This window comes from Haliaeetus albicilla, chromosome 2 (assembly GCF_947461875.1).
Source record: "Haliaeetus albicilla chromosome 2, bHalAlb1.1, whole genome shotgun sequence".
In the NCBI taxonomy this organism is placed as follows: domain Eukaryota; kingdom Metazoa; phylum Chordata; class Aves; order Accipitriformes; family Accipitridae; genus Haliaeetus; species Haliaeetus albicilla.
In genome coordinates, this window is record NC_091484.1 from 73,177,056 (window position 1) to 73,199,472 (window position 22,417).

At 37.9% G+C, this 22,417-nt stretch overlaps 1 protein-coding gene across 10 annotated transcripts in view; it reads left to right on the forward strand.

Moving 5' to 3' along the window:
* The window catches only part of KMT2C (lysine methyltransferase 2C), a 200,687-nt gene that overhangs the window by 135,302 nt on the left and 42,968 nt on the right, over positions 1-22,417 (forward strand). For 8 of the 10 annotated variants that reach the window (XM_069778217.1, XM_069778221.1, XM_069778222.1 and 5 more), the window contains 7 exons: positions 312-421; positions 6,029-6,094; positions 7,567-7,779; positions 11,320-11,448; positions 13,333-13,452; positions 16,026-16,156; positions 17,791-17,977. In XM_069778217.1, the coding sequence (XP_069634318.1) occupies positions 312-421; positions 6,029-6,094; positions 7,567-7,779; positions 11,320-11,448; positions 13,333-13,452; positions 16,026-16,156; positions 17,791-17,977 (956 nt within the window). The remainder of the gene's footprint in view (positions 1-311; positions 422-6,028; positions 6,095-7,566; positions 7,780-11,319; positions 11,449-13,332; positions 13,453-16,025; positions 16,157-17,790; positions 17,978-22,417) is intronic. The other 2 variants (XM_069778218.1, XM_069778224.1) reach the window with 2 other exon arrangements.

The window sequence follows — 22,417 nt, forward strand, 5'->3', positions numbered from 1 at the left end:
AAGTAGTTAAAATGATTGCAATATAGGAAGAAAATTATAATACTAAGACATATTTGCTTACGGGACATTGTTTTATAGAGAGTTCCTTCCTGTGAAGGGAAATAGGTAATCTGATACTGTATATACAGTATTTAACGCACAGCACCATAGGGGAATGCTATATATAGAGAACCTGATTCATCATTTCTCCCTGAAAGAATTTAAACTAAACAAGTATTTCACATTTACTTGGACCATATACTGATATTTGGGTCTCCTAAAACACCACATATTTCCTTTAAATTGTATTTTTTCCCCCACTTAATTTCTAGATGGATGCATGCAATCTGTCAGAACTTAAACACAGAGGAGGAAGTGGAAAACATAGCTGATATGGGTTTTGACTGTACCATTTGTAGGCCATACATACCACCAACAAACGGTAAGAAGACAATTGAAACCAATGGCAGGATTGCACACTGCAATAAATAGGTTTGGGAATGTGTTACGGTTCTTTTCTCTGGTGGAGATTTGGCTCATGGTAGAAGTAAGATTTTTCATGTTTATTTTAAGGGCCCTTCTGGAAGTGTCCTTGTCTCTTTCGCACCCTCTGGTGATTGGCTGCCAGGCCAAAGAAAACCTAGCAGGGGGAATTCTGGGTAGATTTATTGAAGATAATTTGGGTAAACGACTAAAAGCATTTGGTATTGAAAGGGTAGAAGGCATCTCACTTTGTCAAGTGGAAGGAAGAAAGCCCAGTTCTCCACAGTTATTAACTACAGAAGAATCTGAAAATCAATTCTAAGCAGGAAAACTTCCTATATTTTGATACTTTGAGGCTGTCTGAACCAGCAGTAGCTGTAACAACAGTCCATATAAGCATTTTTCCCCTCCTCCCTCATGTTTTATTAATGATACTCCCTCAGCTCTCCCAGTATTTAAGACCAGTGCTTCCCTCCCTCGCTGCAGTCTTTAAAAGAATTTGCCATACTTTCCTGCTCAGGAGTCGTCACTTTCTTGTTAGTTGAAATGTATAGTTCTTCCTGATGAACTTTGCTCTTCTCCGTACATGTTATTAGTGAATATAAACAAACAAACAAACAATCCAACTTCCTTGTTAATCTGTATTACAGTTCTATAGCAGTGGTACTTCAGGAGCTGAGTTTACTGCAGTTTTCCTCTTTAAATGCAGCTACAGCATCTGTTTCTGTATGATGGTACTGGTTAATGTTATTGTGAGTGGCCTGTCAGCAATTAGATTGGTCTGTTACATGATTTATGGTCTTGCTACAAGGGTGGTATCCCAGGTCTGTTTTCTCTGCATGTCAGCTCATGGGAGTTTCTGCTTCAGTCCGCTACTTTAACAGAGCATTGACACCTATACCCATTTTTAGTGTAATAGCACATTAAAGTGTTCGTGTTAACCCTTTATTGGGGGTATCATGAGAGTGTGGTAGGAGGAAGGTACAAGAACTATGCAGATGTTTCAAGAAATAACCCATATTCACCAAGATGTCAGTAAGATTTGTTTTCCTGATCAAGATTGAAGATATCATGAGGTATGTGTTCAAGAGGTCTCCAAGAAAAGTTCAATAGAGCATCTGATGTTCCTTTACACTGGCATGTCCTCATAACAGCGTGGCAGTAATTTTAACTTACTGACGTGACCTTGGAGGTTTATATACTCCCTTGTCAACTACGCATGGTTGTGGAACACTTCCAAGTATCCCACTTTTATTGTTATTAGAAGAATGACTTATGCTTATGTATTTCTACAAGTCACTTCATTTTTGAGATCTGCTTTCACAAATTCAGAAAGAGGATTTTTAAGTGGGAAAAACAAGAAACTTGCAGCTATAACACAGACTTTTGTTTATTTTGATAATAAGCTTTGTGCACTTAAAACAAAAAGGTCCAAGTAAGAAATACAACTTTTCTCTTTTGAGCTGGCAGAGCTACCTTTTAGAAATAATTAAAGCCCATAATATGTGAGATGGAACAACTTCACAAGATGGTATCAGATGTTTTACTTCCAGGCATAAGCTGGCCACTGAGTTAGTCTTTCCCGCGCACCTTCATGAAGTGTTGCTTAGGTTAGTCTTTGGAAGAATAGGGACCTGTCCTGCAAGACCTGTTAGGGAGTTCGCAAGCTTTCTTTGCAGGTTTTTTTCACCTTTTTTTCATAAGACAAGTTTCCCTGCTTATGCTTTCATGTTTTGACTCAGTATATATAATACCTCTTTAACATGTGTACATTTGCACAGTTGCATGTCTGAATATGTCATTTGATGCATGTTCACAGGAATACTTGCATGTACTTTTATATGAAATGTTTCAGTCTTTCATTAATTCTTCTACAACTTGTTTGAAATTTTTCTGTGATTTTTTGTTCAAGGTGAGAACAATTGGCATTTGATAAACTTAGAGAAGCAACTTAGTTAACAGTAGAAGGCTTCTTAAAATGTACCATATTGTGTATTTCTTAGTGCAATGGTTCTTGCTCTTTCCACTTGACACAGGGTATTAATGTGTTGCAAGTATTATTACAAGTTTTTTAACTGCTTTGTAGAAGAAGCAAGAGCCCCTCAAGCAATAAGTTACCAATATATTGCAGGCTTACTGTTGGTAAAGAGTAAATATTTCTAGCATGTAGGTATTGAGAAAGAGCTTCCATTTTTCTCAGTTCAGAAAAGGGAAACTTTTACATTTGTAAGAGCTCTTCTCTGTCTCATCTTAAGAACGTCAGATGCATATCTGATAATCTTACAAAGTCATCTTCTTCAGGAAACAGAAATAAAAGATAAATAGTATTTTTCTTCTTGAACGTACATAAATATCAAAAGCCAGAGTGTGTTAAGATTTGCTCCAAAGTAGTATGCCATAAACTTTCATTACTAGATTCTTCTGAAATAATCATCTCTGATCAGTCTTTCATCAGATTCCTTTTAGTATGGTCTCAAGTTATAACATGTCCCCCAGTGTATTGCTGTGCCTTGTGGAAATTTTTTTCTAATTTAGATTGCTTGAATACTATTACCAGGACTGGGTACTAGCAGCTGCTCTAGGTAGCAGCAGCTTTTCCTCTGTGCTGTAATTCCTGCACATTCGGGAGAGGTGTGTGCATTTCATCTGCATTCACTCCTAGACAAGCAATTCTTGACCATCTACCCATCACTTCTGCCTTTCTGTTGTTTGCCCTTTTAAGTCATGTGCCCCATCTGCAAATTTATTCCATTCCTCACTTACTCCCATCCTCTCTCCATCCACATACTCCAGCTTTCTCCTCTCAGTGCTTTTTTTATTTCTCTGCAGGAGGCAAAGGGACAAGCTCTGCCTAGTTTTCTTTAGCTAGTTACAACCGATCTGGTAACAGTTCCTGAGAGCTGCCTGTGTGTGTGTATTCTTCCTGTGGGTCAAGTAAGCATGCCCACAGAGGCGGTGAGGAGTTCATATCACTTACTAATTCAGAAGTGCTCAGTACTGCCAGTGATATACGTATTATGGCTGGCAGCCTCTTGTACGATTTTCATGAAACTGAATTAAATTTTTCTTAATTCTGAAACTTAATTCTATGTACTTTACAAATACAGGATACAAAAGCAACGTAGTACTATATGTTAAAAAATTGAATTTTGAAATTTTTTATTATTTGGCACGTTTATGATGTCAGCTCTTGTGTTCTTATGAGTTACTGTATTTACAAAGAAATCCTTGCATCATGCACACAGTTGTGCAGGCATCCGATAGCGCTCTGTTGGTGTTGTGTTTCTACATCAACAATTTCGCTCTGTCCCATATGCTGATTTCATTTGTTCCTAGAATTGTTTTTTTCTCTATAGCCTTACAAATGGCAACCCCTTTTCTTTTTGAAACTGTGATTCTTCTCATCGTATTGTATTCTGTGCAATTATTTGTTTTCAACTGAAGCTACTAAATGCTGTACGATATTCAGCATGTTTAAACCCTTTTGCAAGTAAGCATAATAATTTAGGTTAAACTTCAGATAAGTGCCTCAGAAAGTACTTTTCTGTTCAATTTTTAATTTTTTCCCCTTGAACAGTCTTTCTCTAACAGTACTGTGTTTCTCTGTTATCCATTTTATTGATTTTAATCCTTAATCTGCACTCCAGTTAGCTCCTTTTCTGGAAGTCTGTTTGATACTGTCTTCGAATACATTTGTTTGTGCAGCTTTTGTGAGTTGGTCTCTGAAGGCCTCGCCTCTGTCACCATCAGCTTGTTTATTTGACTAGTTCAACTCTATTCAGTCTGCAAAGCTAAAATTGTTCATAATCTGACCTAGACCGGAAGAACACTCCCTGTTTGATTTTTATATAAGGATTTCAAATTCCCATTCACAGCTGTCTTTCTGGATGTTTTGTTTACCTTAGATTCCAATTCAATAATTGCTATCTCTGTCTTAAAGCATCTTGTAAATTATAACCAATTAAATGAACAGATGAGGTCTTATTCCACTTTGAGTATTTCTTACAATCTGCCTTTTTTCTGTTTCAATTCAGTGCTTTTGAATATCTTTCATCCTACAGCTTGTCCCATATTTTTTCGTTTCACTCCAGCTCAGTGTCTCTTTCAAAATCTCATTTTCAGTTTATTTTCTTCCTTGTCTTTTCTTCCCATTCTTGTGCATCAGTTTTTCAGTAATTCTCATTAGCTGCTTTCATTTACTAATTGCATGGAATATTGGTTTTCTGTCGGTTATATCATATACTTTAGTTACACTTTACATAGAACTTTTAAATTACTATAGTTTTTGAAGACAGACTTTCACTTTCCTGAATTTTTTTTATAGGCTTAGAAAGCATCCTGTGGATTTCATATTCATTATTGTATTTAGCAAAGAATTTAAGTGTTACTTGGAAGCTTGTGTGTTTTTCCTAGTCTTGCACCCGACTCCCATATTGTGTGTGAGATGGTTAGCGGCAGCACACATGCAGTGGTCTGACATGTCTGAGAAACACTGAACCTCCCACTGGTGTTTGGCCTCAGCAGTCTCATCTTGTGTGGCAGGGGCAAAGTAAATACTCCAGATGTTTGTCTGAGTCTTAAATTCAGTGTGGATAAGATTTCTAGGCAAAAATAAAAGAATAAACTGTAGATAAACTTACCTATATGGTAGTGCTAACCGTGCCAGACTAACAGTTTTTCTGATTCTAGTTCTCAGTGTTGGCAAGATAGAAGCTTCTAATTTTCACTGTACTTACTCTGTCTACATCATCTCTGTAAAGTCACTACTAATATTAAAAATCTAGTCTGCACATCACAGGTTAGTGAAGCGTGATTACAGTTATTGTAATTAAGGCAGATGGGAAGAGCATTTCTGCCCACAGCAGTAGCCTAGTGTTTTAGGACGTTTTGATCATTATTTGTTCAGTCACAGTGTTCCAGCGCTTCCCTGAAGCGCACAAGCTGTAGTTTTAAAATCAACTTTCTGCTGTTCCATTTATGATATTCTTATCTTGAATAAGAATTACCCTATCTAACTTCAACAAATCATGTATCATCTGTTCTCAGATATATCAGCCTTCTCATATGTGTTGTATAAGGCACCTGACAGCATAGACACAGCTAGAATCTTGTGTGTGAAGCTGTCGAAGTGTGCCTGCCCCTCCTTGGGGAAATACAACAGTGGTCGATACCCAATTCACAAAGCCCTCCCATTTTTCACGTTTAGGTCAGCAAAACCTGGATGTCGTGACTAGTGTAGAGGTTACTTTCCAATCCAGTAGATTCAGTGTATTCTATTTGCCCTTGGTCCGTTAGAAAGAGATCATTTACCATCAAGTTCGGTGCTGTTCCAGTGCCATTCTTGGCTCTAGGAAGTTGGAGAACTTCATTTTGTATCAGGCTTGTTTTGTAGTCACATCTTCTGTGACGCTGAGAAGCACCTTATTTTAAAGGTGCTAGTGAATGTTGCCAGCAGTATAAATCAGGGAGTTTAACAGAACTGTTTGAAGGAAAATTAACTGATAGTTTCAGTCTAAATCAAGTCACCATTTTTAAAAGTTGAAATTATTTTCCTTATATTTTTCAGTGCCTTCTTTGGACTGTTGTGATTCATCAGTTGGAGCTCAGATTATTTCAAAATCAAAAGAACTAGGTAAAGAATGTAAATGCTTAATCTTTGATCATTTAGCATATTTTAAGGGTATATTTTTACATGAGACAAAAATTCCTTTTTCTGTGATTTTTATAACACACAGCATTAACTATCCTTCAGTTACTGCAGCATGCTTTTCATTTTTTTTCCTCATTCTCTCTCCTTTCTTCTCTTTTGCCTGCCATACCTGCACTATAATAATTACTTTAAATTATGCTTTGATCCTGCAGACTTAGTTGCTTGTCTTAATATTAGCGGCGATAACATAGTGGGGCTGAGTCAAGCATGTACACAAATGTTTACAGGCTCAAGCTGTAGGAAGGTACAACTTCTTTGTATTTGTCTGGTTTGTGCTAGGAATCTATAATCTTGACAAGCCCACTCACAAGTCACTTTTTATAATGATAGTACCTAACAGCTTCCATTATGTCAGGACAGCTTCCATCGTGTCCAAATTTTTTTTCCATTTGATACCACACAAATGTAGTTCTGAGAGAAGGTTGTCCCCTCAGATCTTCAATCTGAAAAAGACTATGCGATTTTTTTAAAGCAAACACTTATTTTAGTTCAATGTAAGAAAACAGTCATCTGGGAAGAACTGTGTTCAGAACCAGCTGTGTTTTGAGGTTTGAGATGTTACATAAGAAAATATTTGTGGTTAAACGGAACAAACATTATGATGTTTATATGTTTTCAAAAACTGTGTGATCAAATCATTATTAAATTGGCTCCAAAGAGCAGAAACATCATTGCAGCCTCTTCATTATTTGGTAATTCCCTGAAAGTTCCCAAAGCTCCACTTACAGGGCACCAGCACAGGTGACAGCGCGTTTCTACATGGTGAATTAAGGAATGTTAGAGTTCATTGGTAGACTCAATTGTCATGTAACAGCTTGAGGAGGAAGCAGTCTTGCAGGTCTTGGGAGACTTGGGTTCTACCCACAATTTTCAATTTGATCTTGAGCAGCTCACTTGATACAACTCAGTTTTTGTCTGCCTATAAAATAGGGCTAATTACTTGCCTGAGTTACCAAGAGTTCTGGGAGACTTAAGGTCATTAATAAATGAAGGTACAGTGCTGAGGGCTGGATGAGGGCCTTTGCCGATAAGCAGCAGGGACCCAAAGTAAGACTTGTACAGTTTTCTGTGAGTGCCAGGGATACAGAAATACCCTGCAAAGCACCAGTTTGCATAATGAAATCATTCTTTCTAATGAGTCCTTGATGTAAGTTGTTTTGTAGCAATATAATGGATTGTTGCTGGATTTGACATCAGACTCTTAATTATAAAATTGTAACTGTAATGCGTACGACAGTATCGGATATCTCTGTTTTATTTATACCAATTTCCTCACTCGTGAATCAGCTCCATACATGTGGATTATTAACTCTTAAAAGTGCTATTCCTAAAAATCTAAGACTTGTAAATTACAGAGTTTTATATTGTTGTTATGATTCATTTAACTTTTATAGACCCACCGAAGACATACACCCAGGATGGAGTCTGCTTGACAGAATCCGGCCTGTCTCAGTTACAGAGCCTAACTGTTACAGTACCGAGAAGAAAACGGACCAAACCAAAGCTTAAACTGAAGATAATAAATCAGAACAGTGTGGCTGTGCTTCAGACACCCCCAGATGCCCAGTCAGAACACTCAAGAGATGGGGAGATGGATGACAGTAGAGGTAGCAGTCTACTTTTGGCATGTCTTGTATCTTGGAGTGTTGCAGTACATCTGTGTATTGCAAATATCCCTGGGAATTTTTATTATACTGATACTCATATGTTCTGTACAGAATGCTTTATGGAAATTACTTGAACAATGGTCATAGCTCTTTGTTGTCCATTTCAGGGATTTTTCTTGTTGTTAGTTCCGTTCATGGGTCATCCATCCTATAGGAAACTCACCTTTCTAAGGCTGGCAACATTGGAAATACGAGATGCCTTTTTGCCTAGTCCTTGGGTTACCTGTGTGAAATACTGTGCACTCAACTGAGTACGAGTATAATTTAAGGCTCTCAAATTTAGTGCAAACACTCTTTGAAAGTGGTAACATTGGCTCAGCAAAGCAACATCTGGATCACTGTAAAGCTGGTACTTAAAGGGGAAAGTGAAGTAAAAAGCTCTTTGCTGAAAGTGTTTCTTTCAGGTGGGCTGACCTGACAGTCCAAGGAGAAAAATAATTTCCTTGTATTTCTGTAGACAAAATGAATGTTTTGTTTCTCCTCATCTCCAAAGTAGAATTTAAGACAGAATTTGAGTTTGGAAGTGAGTTCTGGGTGTTGCTCTAGTTCAAGTAGGTGATGCTGCATGTATTGTCGTACCAAAGGATTTCAGGTTCCAGGATGGGGTATCCGTGTAGTATGGAGGGAGGGGAAGATTTAACTGGTTTTGTGGCCTCCACGGCTGATGAGACGTGAAGGGATCTGGGCTAACACTTGCCTACCCAAACACATCCCTGTGTATGGGGATGACATTTCAGTCAATGGGAGAAGCCCTTGGGAGAGCTCCTTCCACCGCAAGTCTAGGCATGGAGCAAAGATCCATGTGTCCCAGGGCCACCAGCACTTGTCTCATCTGCTTCCCTCACAGCTGACCAAGCACAGCAGCCCCAGCCAGAGGAGACTGAAGGTGGGAGATGAGAGAGGGAAAAGCATGTGGCAGCAGCGAGCCCCACTCTTCAAATCCCCAGTCTTCAGTACTAGAAACAGCAGCCAGCATGGTGCAATACCATTCTCCTGTTCTCTTTGCCATGGTCTGGCTGTACATCCTGATAAGTGTGTTGGTAGAATAGGTGTTAATCTGTGGCCTGGGGAAGAGCTTACTTAAATGGCAGATGTGAAAGTCATTATGTTAGTCGTGTTAAGAGAGTGTCTGTTAGAGAGGAATATAAGCACCCCACCTCACCACAATCTAAAGTGCTTTCTGTGTTGCCTCGTTGTTAATCAGATTAAATGTTGTAAGAAGCTTTTTTTAGATACAGAGTGTACTTGAGATAACTGGGTAGTTTAACCATCAGGGCAGTTTCACTGTTAACTTGTTGATACAAGTATTGTTCCTGCTGTTTGACTAGCACATTCTTACTGTCTGCTGTTGACTAGAAGTGTATTTTTTTTATAATCGCTTCCCTTTATTTGTTTATAACCTTTAAAACAGTTAACTAGTTATTTTTCTTTCATTTCCTTCAGTATTCACAGGGTTTAGTACATTATCCTAGCGTTACACTGACTCTTAAATTTCATCTCATATCATATAGTCCATCAGATGGGTTGCTGAAAGCAAAAAAGCTCTTGATTTTGGTTTGAAGGCATCAAGATAGAGAATTAACCACTTCCCTTGTTGTTCTTTTTCAGTGGTTAATCATCTTTACTTTCACAAATGTGTGCCTGTTTTCTATATAACTTTGTCTAACTTCATTATCTGCTTGTTGGCTTTTTATAGGTATCCCTTTTCAATTAGATAACAAGATACATAAATGTAACAGCAGAGTATGAAAGGGAGAGCCAAAGCTTCCACAGTCTTTAATTTCATTTCTAATCGCCTTTCATTGCCTTTTTGAGAGTTAGCGCACATTCATATATGTGATAGTACAGCACAGCATGTACATGGTACGTTGGCTGGATTTCCTGGAAGCTCTACATGTGTTCTGTTGAGTGGATCAGTGCCTGTTCTCTGAATGTCTGAAATTTTTGTATGAGCATCAGGATGAATAAAGCTGTGCCACAGCTTTGATTGGAGCAACATAGTATAGTAATTGCAGCCAAACAGGAATAACCCTTACTTTGACTCTAAAGTTCCAGGTGAAAAAAGAGACTGTATCTGAGAAAACTGAGCTCGTAGTAATTTTGTTACCATCTCATCATCTATAGGCTTTCATCAGAGAGGGCATTTCATCAGGTGTTGCAGATTTTAAAGTCCGCTTGAAAGTTCAGGTTGCTTTGGTAGGCTTAATGTGGCTCTTCTGCTACTATTTATAGAGCTATGCTTTGTAGGTAAATGGGAAGGACCGCCATGGGGTTTACCGTTAGGCATACTGCTTTGTGTAGCAGGACTCATTAGCACTCAAGCAGGTTTCTCTTCTGCCAGAAGTGGACATGTTGTAAAGAGGGCTCACCCGTGCACTTACGGGGAGGGGGGAATTGACTGTGATAGTCAGTGGGGACTGCCTTTGTCAAGCCAGCAGCTTTGTTTGCAGAACTCAGAAAAGTCATCATTGATGGGGAAGTCTGGTCCATGACCCAGCCTGTGAAAGAGCAAGGGTTGTAGTTCTACCACAGCAGAAGTGGTATGAAAGAGTCCAGCTCTGTCTAACAGTATTTCTCCTTCTTAAAACTGCATGCAGTTTTAGACCATATAGAATTATACACCTAAATCCAAAGCAGGGAGTCGGAATTCCAGTATCTTTTCAGGGGCGAGAGTATATTTAATGTTTCAAAAGCTTCACAATAAAATGAAGACGTAAGGTCATTATTGTATTGATGTTTGGGGGATATCAGAAACAGAATTAACTCCCTCTCTCTTCAACACCAAAGGCTTTTTAATGGTGTCATATTTTACATCTGTTTCTACCCTGCTTTCCCACAGAATATAAACTCTAACTCAGAATTACAGTCTTCATCTTCAAGGCTGAGTAATTCCTTTGGGCTGAATTTTCTATTATATAAGTCAAATTCCTCTTCATAGATAAGTTTGCTTTCAGTCAGTCGTGCAGCTTCAAGTCAAGAACCCTCTAAACAAAGAGTCATTAAACATTACCTTCCAAGTGCAGGCTGCAGGTTTTCAGTCTGTCTTCTCAATAAAAAAAAGCCCCACCAAACAAAACTTAGGAGGACAGTAAACAAAACAAAGTATATCTTGCATGATAAATTGTATCCATATTCCTTGATGCATGGCTAGAAATTGCTCAGACACTTAGAAAATGCGATAGCACAGGCTTCTGAAAGGGGCACCAAAAAAATTTCTCAGATTCACATATAGTAACTATAGCATTTATTCTCTGGTTTTGCGTAAACATCATCTCTCAGGAAATGTATGTCTATACTGGGTTTTTGTGTACAGATAGGGTGGATTTCCCAAAAGTGTTTAGAGAGCACGAGTATCTGTCATCCTTTTGAAAAATCTGTCATTCTCAATCAGTTTCTCATAAATGAGTCAGATGTAGAAATTTTGGAAAAATACCTTCTTCCCCTTTTCCAGTTAAAGTTACCATTGCATCTTTTCTGCAGAAGGTGATCTTATGGATTGTGATGGAAAATCAGATTCCAGCCCAGAACGGGAAGCTGTGGATGATGATACCAAAGTGGCAGAAGGAGCTGATGGGATTAAAAAAAGGAAGCGAAAACCATATAGACCTGGTAGGATACAATAATTTATATAATTGTGTGTCCCTTCTTTAACACTTTTTTTCCTGTATAATCTAAAATAATTAGAAAACAGTATGGGATTCTGAAGTATTCTACTACTAATTGTTGATTTTAGATTTTTTTTTTTTTTCCCTGTTCAATTCAAAATTTTTAGTTCTTTTATTGAAATACATTTCCAAAGGTTGCTGCTCAGCAGTACACCCATTTCTTAGTATGCTGTCAATTATTGGTTAGTAGTTCAAATCTACACCTTGTATTGATTCTTAATTTGATAGGAAAATATACTGTATTTACATAATTGATGAAGGCCACGTTTTTTGTGTGTGTGTATGTATATATATCAGGCAATATCTGCACTTCAGAGAACTTTTTGCAGGCATCTTATTTTCTGAAATACTTCGTAAGCATAATTTAGTAAATATTTGCAGGTGACTTCTGGAAGTGAATTTTAATGAATTCAGTTATTGGATTAATTAATTTATTTTAATTTATTAGTGCAGTCCACTCTTAATTATCTTGACTGTGGATTAACTGTGTCCTGGGTGCAGAAACACTTGAGCTGTCTCCAGGCAGAAAAAGCTTAGAGGTACCTAAGTGACTCCATAGGAAGTAGCTCTGATTTATTAGGGCTAAAACTGAACCCAAGATATAAGCTCCACTGAGACACTGCCTGGCTTTTCGAAGAGCCCCTGTATCACATACCTTGGTATGTCTCAGAATCTGTGTTAATGTGTTGGGTTTGTGTTTCATTATGCAGCCTCCCACTACTGTGGATAAGATGTTGTAGTCTTTGCAGTCGCAAATACTCTTTTCACCAGTCACACCCATCCTGCTTGCTGTAACAGGCCATATCCTCTGATTATGAAGATAGTAGGGGAGGAGAACAAAGGCAGTGAAATGATTGAGGAGGTGAAGGCAAGGAATACAGTGAAGGAAGGAAAGGAAGCAGGAGTTACACCATGGTCCACTTTCTCTTGCTTCTCTCTCAGTAGCTAAACAAATCTCTACCACCTTTTACCCTCCCCTCATCGTTTCCCACACTGCTGAATAAGAGCCCTGTCTCAGCAGGTCGTGCCCATGTGTATATTGCCTTCCGTCATGGGCCCACCCTGGGGGGATGGTGGTACAAACCCACATCACTAAACAGAGATTTCCTTTTTCTCCATAAGTAATGTACCTCAACAAGCCATTTATTTCTACTGCTGGCTCCTCAAGAGAAGAGAGTTTTGTTTGCTTGGTGTGGTTTTGGATCATCAGTTGAGCACCCATCTATCCGTTTTCTGCAGCCAACAATTGCCCTGAAAAATGAAACAAACCTGAATCTGATGCATGTACATACATACACACCAACTGTAAAGGATCAGGAGCACTGCAGTCAATCTTTAGTGAAGGATTCTGGAGTTTCAGGCAGTATGGTGTTGATTAATTATATTTTTATTTTTGTGATATGTCCTTCTCTAGTACTGTCAGGTGGGCTCTCTAGAGCAATTTGTAGAGTTTTTTTGTGGTCCTTTAAGGTTCTTTAATAGGTTTCATTTGGTAGATTGACTTCTAATTCTAGCAATTCATCAGCTTGCCAAAGGAGGGGAAACCCAACATCTGAAAGTTGCCACGTTTGGTGATTTGAACTTCTTGTGGATGTTTTACAGTCCTAAAATTCTGATCCTTTTTGATACTTAAGTATATACCCACTGAGACATTAGAATTCCGAAATGTTTCGTAAAACTCTGAATGAAAACTCCTTAAGTATCTCAGATTCATTCTTAGACCTCCACATATGCAGTAGTCCCCTTTACCTGCAGAATAATTTTGGCTCTCATTCTTGCTTTGAAACATGGTTTTAATCAATATACTGAATTTTTGCTTCCTTGTTAGGTATTGGTGGATTTATGGTACGTCAGAGAAGTCGTACAGGGCAGGGAAAGACTAAAAGATCGCTCTCCAGGAAAGATTCTTCTGGATCTGTTTCTGAGCAGTTGCCTGGCAGAGATGAAGGTAAGTGCAGAAACTTGTTTTTAATTTTTTGTTCATGCTTAATGCAATAAAAATAATGCAACTCATTAACATACAGTTCTTTCTAGAGATGTGCTACAAAGGAAAAAGATCTTTGTGTTTGTCATGATCACTTTATTAATTCAACTGAAAATACTCATTCCTACATACTTAGAATTTCAGCAGAGCCCATGATTTACAAAGAAACTGAAACAATGAATTGCAGGCTATTGTGAGAGATAAATAGCGAGGTTTGTAGGGACTGCTGTATTGTGTCAGAGCTCTGTTTAGCTTAGCTTTGACCAGCAGAAGACAGAAAAAAGTGTAAAAAATGAAGTAAGTTTAGAGCAATCCTCTTTCTGGTACACCTTCCTCCAGATGCAGTCCTGATCCAGAGCTGTCTTCTGGACCATCAGTTTTAATACTCGCCAGCGTTCCACGTTCCACAAATGTGTCTGATATTTTTAAGTATCTGTTTATGTTCTGGAAAACCCTATGTTAGTGGGTTCAACGATATGCTATTGTTGCATGAAGAAATAATTTCTTCTTATTTTAAACTGGATATCTGAGAGTTTCATAAGCTACACTTGCACTTTGTTATGAAAAATTATTTTCAAAAAAATCATTCCATTTTAATTTGTAATACAGAAAGATTTTCTTGACGTGTGTCATATTCCCCCATCAGTTGTTGTCTTTTCCAGGGCTGAAGAATCCTACTCTGGTCTCTCTTCTCATAGCAAAGCCATTTTAATGCATCTGACACTGTAGTACTTGGTAGATTGGGCACCTAACAAGAAGTCAGATTTTGTTTATGGGCCTTGTTCTCTTGCTTGCTGTGTGTGATTAGACTAAATTATTTCATCCATCTGGATTTGTTCACACTACCTAATCTAGAAAATACTGAGGTGTCATTAAGGTGAGATGGGGAATATGTTTAAGTCAGAGCCTGTTTCCTATAAAGTCAGTAGAAAGAGGCAGCTGCTTCTAAAGGTTGGCTGATACCATCTCAGTTAAAAGACTCTGGCCTTTGATTTCTGCTGTTTCTCTCCTGTCTGTTTAGCTATTGTGTTCTTAACCTTTCTAGAGCCAGATCAGTCTCTTACTATATATTTGTACAACATGGTGGAGACTGGATCTTTACCACAGCATCCAGCCAGTATTAAAAACTAAGTTAAATGTTGCCCTTGCTTGTATTTGTAGAACTACTTTATGAAGCCAACAAATGTTTCTTTTACCAGTGCAACCCAGTATTCTAGCTATTCAAATACAGTGCTTGCTTTCTCTTTAATATTAGTGTTATAGCTGTGTTTTTCTACTTTGTAAATATTCATTCAGTGTAGTATACTACATTGTGTCAGGTAGTGTTGAAAATTTTGCTTTAAAGTTTTTCATGTCTGTAGGGATCAGCTCCTTTAAGTTAAAAAAAAAAAAAAAAAAAAAAGGCTAAAAAGTCAATTCCCCATTCGGAGTAACAGTACAATGCATATTGTTAAAAAGTGGTATTCTTAAACAAGCATTCTTCAATTAAAAGTTTGAGCTTCTTTTTGTCTGCTCGGGCACAATTGCTTGTTAAGAAAAAAATAACTCAGAAAATCTTTATATGTTTTAAATCATTGTAGCTTGCTGAGAGCCTGCTTCTCAGCTGCCAGTACTCATCAGCTTTACCAAGTGTTTTGCTACTCTTGCCATGTTCCACCCTCTTTCTCTGCAAAAGCTCACTCTCAAACAATGCAGAGGTCACAGCATTGGTGAGCCTCATTCTACTCACTGTCCTCTGAATATGGTACAAGAGATTACTGCAGTACAAAGCATAGCTGATTTTACTACCACAATAATATAGTTTCTTAAATAACTTCCCAGGGTCATTAACTTCATGTAATTAGCTTTGGCAAGACAGATGTAGCAGGACTTAGAAAGTTCTGCTTTTACCTGCGGTGTTTTCCCTGGTTGGTTGAAATAAAGTACTGAATGACTGATGAGCACTGTGTGCTTTTGTGTTTATTAGAAAAAACAGTGCCACTTTGGAATATGATACCTGAATAAATGTGTAATTTTTCTTGAAGGGCTTCTTTATCGATTTCTTTTTCTGGCCTGTTTATTATTTATATGACAGTCTTTTCTCGGATTTAAAAAAGAAGTTTTTTAATTTGAGAAGAAGTAGTGTATAAAACAAAAGGTGATTAAAGTGTAACTCTCCATGATTTTGGAGATACTACTTCAGTGGAATTATCTTTCAAATACCTGGTTGTGTAACACCTATAATTTCTCTCAAATTACCAGATTTTTAGGTGGCTTGGAGATAAAAAAATTAAAGGTCTGTCTTCAGCCAGTGAGGTACAACAAGGTAGCAATGTGACTAGTATCACATACAGTATTTCTTACTGCCAGAGCCCAGATGCTCAGGTGGCAGTTCACAGCTGGCTAGATAAAAGCCACCTTTAGAATACATCTAGAGTGATACTCAATAAACCCATGCATCCAGATAGGTAGCAATATGTGTTAGGTATGCTGCCACTGTACCTTTAGAGCAAGATACTGAGTATTTTATTTATTTATGCCTGAATATTACTTTTTAGGTTGGACAGAACAGCTGCCAGACACTCCAGTTGAGGAGTCTACCCCAGCTTCTGAAAGTACTGAGAAAATAAAAAAGCGTTACAGAAAAAAGAAAAATAAACTTGAAGAAACCTTTCCTGTCTACTTGCAGGTAAAGCTATTGGTAGACTTCTTGTGTAAATCCATTTAAAAACCTGATCTTTGTGTGTTGATTCAGGGTTCATTTAAACCACTAAGGTTTCTTTTCCGATTCCCAATTTATCATTCAAATGAAACGGGTTTTCTGTAAAGAATGTTCATAAGTTTGCACAGAAAGCTATATTATGTTAAATCTCCAGTCCTCTGGTGTTATTTCTCAATGTATAGATCTCTGCTTGTTCTGATAGGGTTGGGGGTGCAGGGAAAGAAGCCTTTCTTTTCTCTCTGAACTGACACATGACATTTACAGCACTCAACTCTGTAGGACATCTTAGCCTGATAAAGACATTTCTTCAAGATACTGGTTTTTCTTTTCAGAGGATTATCGAACACGATTTGATAGGGGAAACTTGTTTTCCTACAGTTTTGTGGTTTTATATGCCCTGCAGCTCCCTACCACAATAATCACTGTTCTTTCCCTGCCATTAATTCTGTTATGTCCCTAGCAGGTAAGAGGTAGCAGTCATGGATAATACCCAGGATACTAATGGTGATTGAGCAACTTGGCTACCTTCAACCAGTTTATAAACTGACTCGTTTATATATGTCTCTCACTGAGAACAGTATTTGGTTTGGTCTTCTGCTCAGCCACCCTTTTCATGAAAGCCTTATTATCTTGTAGATGTTCAGCAAACTTCATGACATAGACTATATTGGGATTGAAAGCAAAGAATTGACAGAAAAGCAGAACAATCTGTCTAAAAATAACTTGTATTTCGTAAGTGGGGAATGGAGTTAGGAAGAAGATAAGCAACATTTCCTTTGGATTAATGAGGATAAATATTTTTTTTCTTAATGCATGTTTTACTCCTGTAAAACATGCAATATTCTTAGATTCTTCTTTTGCTCATCTTGGAATAATTGATACTGAAAAATCTATCTTTATTTTTAGCAGCTGTGTCCTAAATCAAGATTTTAAAGACTACATGAAAACAGAAAAAGTTCTTATATAATGAATAAAAATTGGCTTGAAAATTTGATAGGTTGTTATCAAATTGCTGAGTACTCAGGCTTAAGCTACATAATATTTTAAAAGATAACTAATGCAAGTTAAACATCTTCAGGTGTTTTGTTACTGCAGTTTGATGTTAGGATGATTTTGTGCTAACTGAAACACGGTGTATGGTCAGTCCAGAATTTGGACCACAGTGCACTTGCATGTTTTCCATAAAATTCTTTTGTGGCCTTGATCAAGTTGCCCAGTAGTGTTCCCCTTGTTCAGCTGTCCTTTTTGTGTGAGGAGAAATATTTTAAATACTGAAAAACTTGTGATGTATAATAACACTGTATTGGTACACTGTCTGTGCCACATATACATAAGATGACTATAGGTTTTCTGTATAATTTAAGGTGTAAATTTAACCATAAAATAGTAATAATGTAGCTGCCTCAGCTAAGTTGCATCCACTGTATCCATGCCTCATAGCTTGCAAGAGATAGTGCCATACTGGAAGGCATGTGAGACTTGAGACTGTGTTTTTGTATTTCTAGTAATCTTTGGCTTTTAATTTTAACTTTGGCATTTAACAAACTTTTTCAGTAGATACAGTGTTCTTCCTACATTGAATCATTTTGTCGTCTTTGCAGGAAGCTTTCTTTGGGAAAGACCTACTAGATACCAGTAGACAAAATAAGATGAGCCTAGATAATTTGCCTGAAGAATCACTTCCACTCTCATGTAAAACAAATCTGACCACCAGTTTCCTGGATCCTTCGTCTGACCCCCTTCTTAGCTCAACCTCCACTCCAGCTCAGGCAAAACTGGGACCTCAAGGTATACAAAGCTAAAGTTAGTGATAATTCAGTAGTTTGATTTTGTGGTTGCAACTGGGGTTTTTCCACTCTCTTTTCCACTTTTCTCACAATGTTTATGTGATGTATTTTCAACATTCTGTATATTAACTGTCCTTGTGAGGTTAAGTTACATTGATAATCAGGGATATTGAGCTTCAGGGCTCCAGCTGTTTCAGAAAGAGCAGTGGATGGCACAACAGTTGGCACTTAATGCAAATCTGAAACTCCTTGACTGTAACATCTATGTCTATAAAATTAATGAAAATTAATTCTGTGTAACAATAAGCACACAGATCCATTATAGAAGATGACAAAAATAGTCTTAATTAAAAGATATTTTAGTAGTCTAGTGAATATTAGTTGGATGAATATCATCCAACTTTTATTTTCTTTAATGTTTTAGATTATTTTAGGTTGCCAGTCTCCTCGGAATTTTTGGTTCACCATGTCCTTTCTGAACATGAGTGCCCTTCCCAGGTACAGTCTGTAGCCCCTAGGCAATCTTTTGCTTTTGCTATTGCAAAACCTTACTGAAGTTACTGCTGAGAGTTTTGCAGATAGCCAGAGGGTTGTAAAGTGCTGCTGAAAGGGCAGCTTCACACAAAGGAGCAATTAAAAGTGAAAACCTTACTGTCTCCTCCAAATTATTTTTTTCTCTGTGTCTTGTAGTGTATGCTGTTAGCTAGAGGCGTCTTACCATTCTGTATTTTTTAAAAAACTGTTACTGTTTCTTGTGTATATTAGTTAATTTTTGGCTTATGTTTCAGCTTGTCCTCACAAGTTTTTCCATTTAGAAGTGTTTACACACATTGATACAGTTTCCCATGTCCAGAGAGTCATTTGAAGAAAAGTCATTTATTTGTGATTGTTACTTAGTGAAAATCTGCTAAATGAAAAGCAAAAGGCTACATTATAACATTGATTCTTATACAGTTGAAATTTTGAGTAATAGAGAATGCAAAAGTTAACATCCCCTGAAGGGGAAACAAATGGAGTGTTTCAAGGTCTGTATTTCATTGGTTCCAACACTACAAGAAGATACGCTCACATGGACTTTTTTTCACCCCAACATTCTTTTGAAGACAGAGAAATACAGATTCAGAAGTGTTTGCTGGCCTATCCAACTGCAAGATTAAAGTCACTAATGTTCATGTATTATGGTAGTAAAAAGTTTTAGAAATTCATGAACTTGATGTTAAAATAATGTTCTATTTTTCCAAAGTTTGACGGGAATGTTTAAAAAACCTGTTCTTTATGAATAAGCAAAGTTGTAAAACTTTGTCATTTCCTCTTCTCTTTATTTAGAAATAAATCATAATGAGGTGGCTATTAATAAACAAATGACTAGCAACGGTTTTAGTGGATAACCTGTTGTCTTTCCCATTTTATACGAGAGACTCAAAGGAGAGTGCTTTCTGGCCATAGGAATGTTCTCAACAATTGTCTCTCAACTGTTCAGATTTCCAGCCAAAACTGTGTCCAGACGGAGCTGTTTGTTGTAGTTGGAGCACCAGTGGGTGAAGTCATCTGCCACTATTGATCAGTTCCAGTGCAGTTTTTCTTAACTCTTTCACTGTGACTTTGTGGGAGACAGTTATTTCCACAACAGCATCCACATGTGTGTGAGAGACAGGTTCATTTTGAGTGATGGAGACCCTGGCAAATTGGCTAACTGCTGAGCTAGCAACAGTCACATCTTCCCTTCTGGCTGGTATTGCAGCAGAGCTGGAGGTGAGAACAGTGTCCTGGAGCACCTGTGATATTTTTGTCATTTCAATACAGACCTGTCTTCGGAGCAGGAACGTGAACTGCTTTATTCACTGCACTGGGAGGCTGCAGGACTGTGTTGTTAACCAGCTGTGTTACTTTCCTACAGTGCTCTCGCAAGGATTGCTGACTCCTGTGAGAGTCCTTGCTTAAGTGGATAGGTCTTTTCCACAAGGAAAATGTTCTTCTCTTTGAAACTCCACTTGTTTAATCCCAGGATTAAGGGTTAGATATACTTGCTCATCTTCCAAAGAGCTCTCAAGCATCTAAAGAAGTTATCCTATCTGCTTTGCTTTTCAACATGTGCGTAGGACTGCTAGGGAGTTGAACAGTGATGTGTTCAGTCTGCTCATGAACTGATAGTGCATTTCAGTGACATGGTCTGTGACTGTATATTCTTAGAGCTTGATTAAAGGTAGCTGAAGCTTTTGCAAGACAGGATTGCAGTAGTGATAGGGATTGGCAGAGTCGGCCAGAAGAGGGTTCTTGGAGTCCTTTGTTCACTATTGATTTCTAGTAACTGTGACTGAAGTGAGCTTGAGGCTTCCAGTCCTGATTTCTGTCTGGCAAAGAGGTTGCACTTTTTGTTTTCAGTTACAAGACTCACCTTTCCCATGGTTTTAAAACTGCACAGTGTATCCTGCATGGGACCAACTTAAAATTATTTCCAAGACAGTGCCAGAGCAGAGTGCAAAGGCTTGCTCACTGGGAACACAGAGGACCAGATCTCCAGGGTCTCCCTGGCTGTTCATGGGTAAAGTTGAACGTGGTGATTGCGATCTGTTGCATTCTGAGTGGTCTGAGGACTGTCTACATCTCTCTTGAGTTTCTTGACCTGGGTGTGTCTGATGAAAAAGAGGCCACTTGGTGAGGTGTGTTCTCTGAAGGCTCTGGCAATGTGATCTTTCCTTTAGTTTGAAATAGCTAAGTTCAGTGTATTTTTTTAGGGATGCTGAAAAAGTCATCTGTTTAAGTAGGGTCTCCAGATAATGCTAAAGAAATTCTTCCTAGACAAAAGGAGAGGAATCATCTGATTCTCTGTGCAACTGATTCAAATACTGCTGGGACATTTTATGACTAGATATGTTATTGTGTGATTAAACATCTTAGGGTGGCTGCAGCCTTGGGAGAGGCATTTTTATTCTTTTAGAACTTCATAAATAAAAGTAAATACATTGGAGGAATCAGGATCATAAGATAGCAGTAGAACTGTGCTCTCTTAGAGATGCAGCATTACAAGCAAATTATTTTCCATTTTGCTTTGTCTTAATTTTCATCTCCATTCTGAAAGAGCCAAATTAATGAGCAGTATTGAGCTATTTGTTTGGCAGCAGATGTCAACCAGCTATTGATTCTGATCTGAAGCAGCTGACTAAAGTGATTCAGTTGTTCCCAAGATAATATTTAGCACACTTGGAATTAAAATGAGGGGAAAAAATAGAAGAAAAATATAAAAATATGCTTTAGATTAGATGTCTTATATGAGGCTTATGGATCATAGAGTCTAGTCCTCTGCTATCACCAACACTCTGCCTTTTTATAGACTTAACAAGCTCCATTTTGAAAGCAGGTAGCTCTTTTTGAACCTACTAATCTCATCAGAAGGTCATTACAGAATCTGATTGCCTTAATAGTTAGGAGCCCTCTAATTTGAAGCCTGAATTTATTCATGGCCAGTTGTATCTATGGGTGGTAAACTCTTCAGTTGTATCTTTCCACCTGAGCTCTTTCTAGCTACTTATTCAATATATTTATATCCAAATTGGAAGTCGAATTTTTAGGGACTGTTCCCAAGCACATTACTGAGGGCTCTGGAGAAAAACACCATAACATAAAATACTACAGAAGTATTTAAGGCTGCTAATACAGTCTGGGTGCTTCCTTCATAAGGGCTTTTTTCTCCCTGATACTTAACCTGCCTTCCAGTAGGAATGGGGGAATTTTAAAGAACAGCTAAAGTCAATCCTTTGCCTACCAGCCAGCTGAAGTCATTAACATCACCTTGCAGTGCTTGGTGTTAGTTAGTTACTTGCATAATTGGTATCGGACCAAATTGCCAGAAGAAAAACAAGGATCCTACCCCCACCCCCCCCCCCAAAAAAAACCCCCCACCAAACCCAAACCGTAAAACAGCCAAACAAAACCAAAAAAAACCCGAAACCCTACAACTAGGTTGTGTTTAAAAGCTTACATTTCATAGTACTTTTTATCAGGTACACAAAATAACTATGCCCATGAAGTGTTGTGGTTTTGAGGCATTTTTAAATACTTCTCCTGATATCAATAGGAGCCATATTATTTATGTAAGTGTAAACATACTGGTCTGCGCTGGTACATCAATCCGCCTAGTTGAGTGGCAGACATAAAACATGATTTAATTAGGATGGTATCATCTTGTCTGCATTACAAAAGATAAAAATGAAGAATAAAAATAGTAAAGTGAAGAAGAATCATTTTCATTTGACTTTCAATAATGGTAGAAGGGAAAAGGGCTGTCTCTGAAAAACAGCAGAAGGAACATTTAAGTTGCTGTAAAATTTAGCAGCTTGGAAAGTAGCCTCATGATATAAGTAAATCCTTGGCATCAGGCCTCTGAATTAAGCTAGAAATACTTTCCTGGGGCAGTTGGGTTGTAACAGTGGGAAAGATAACC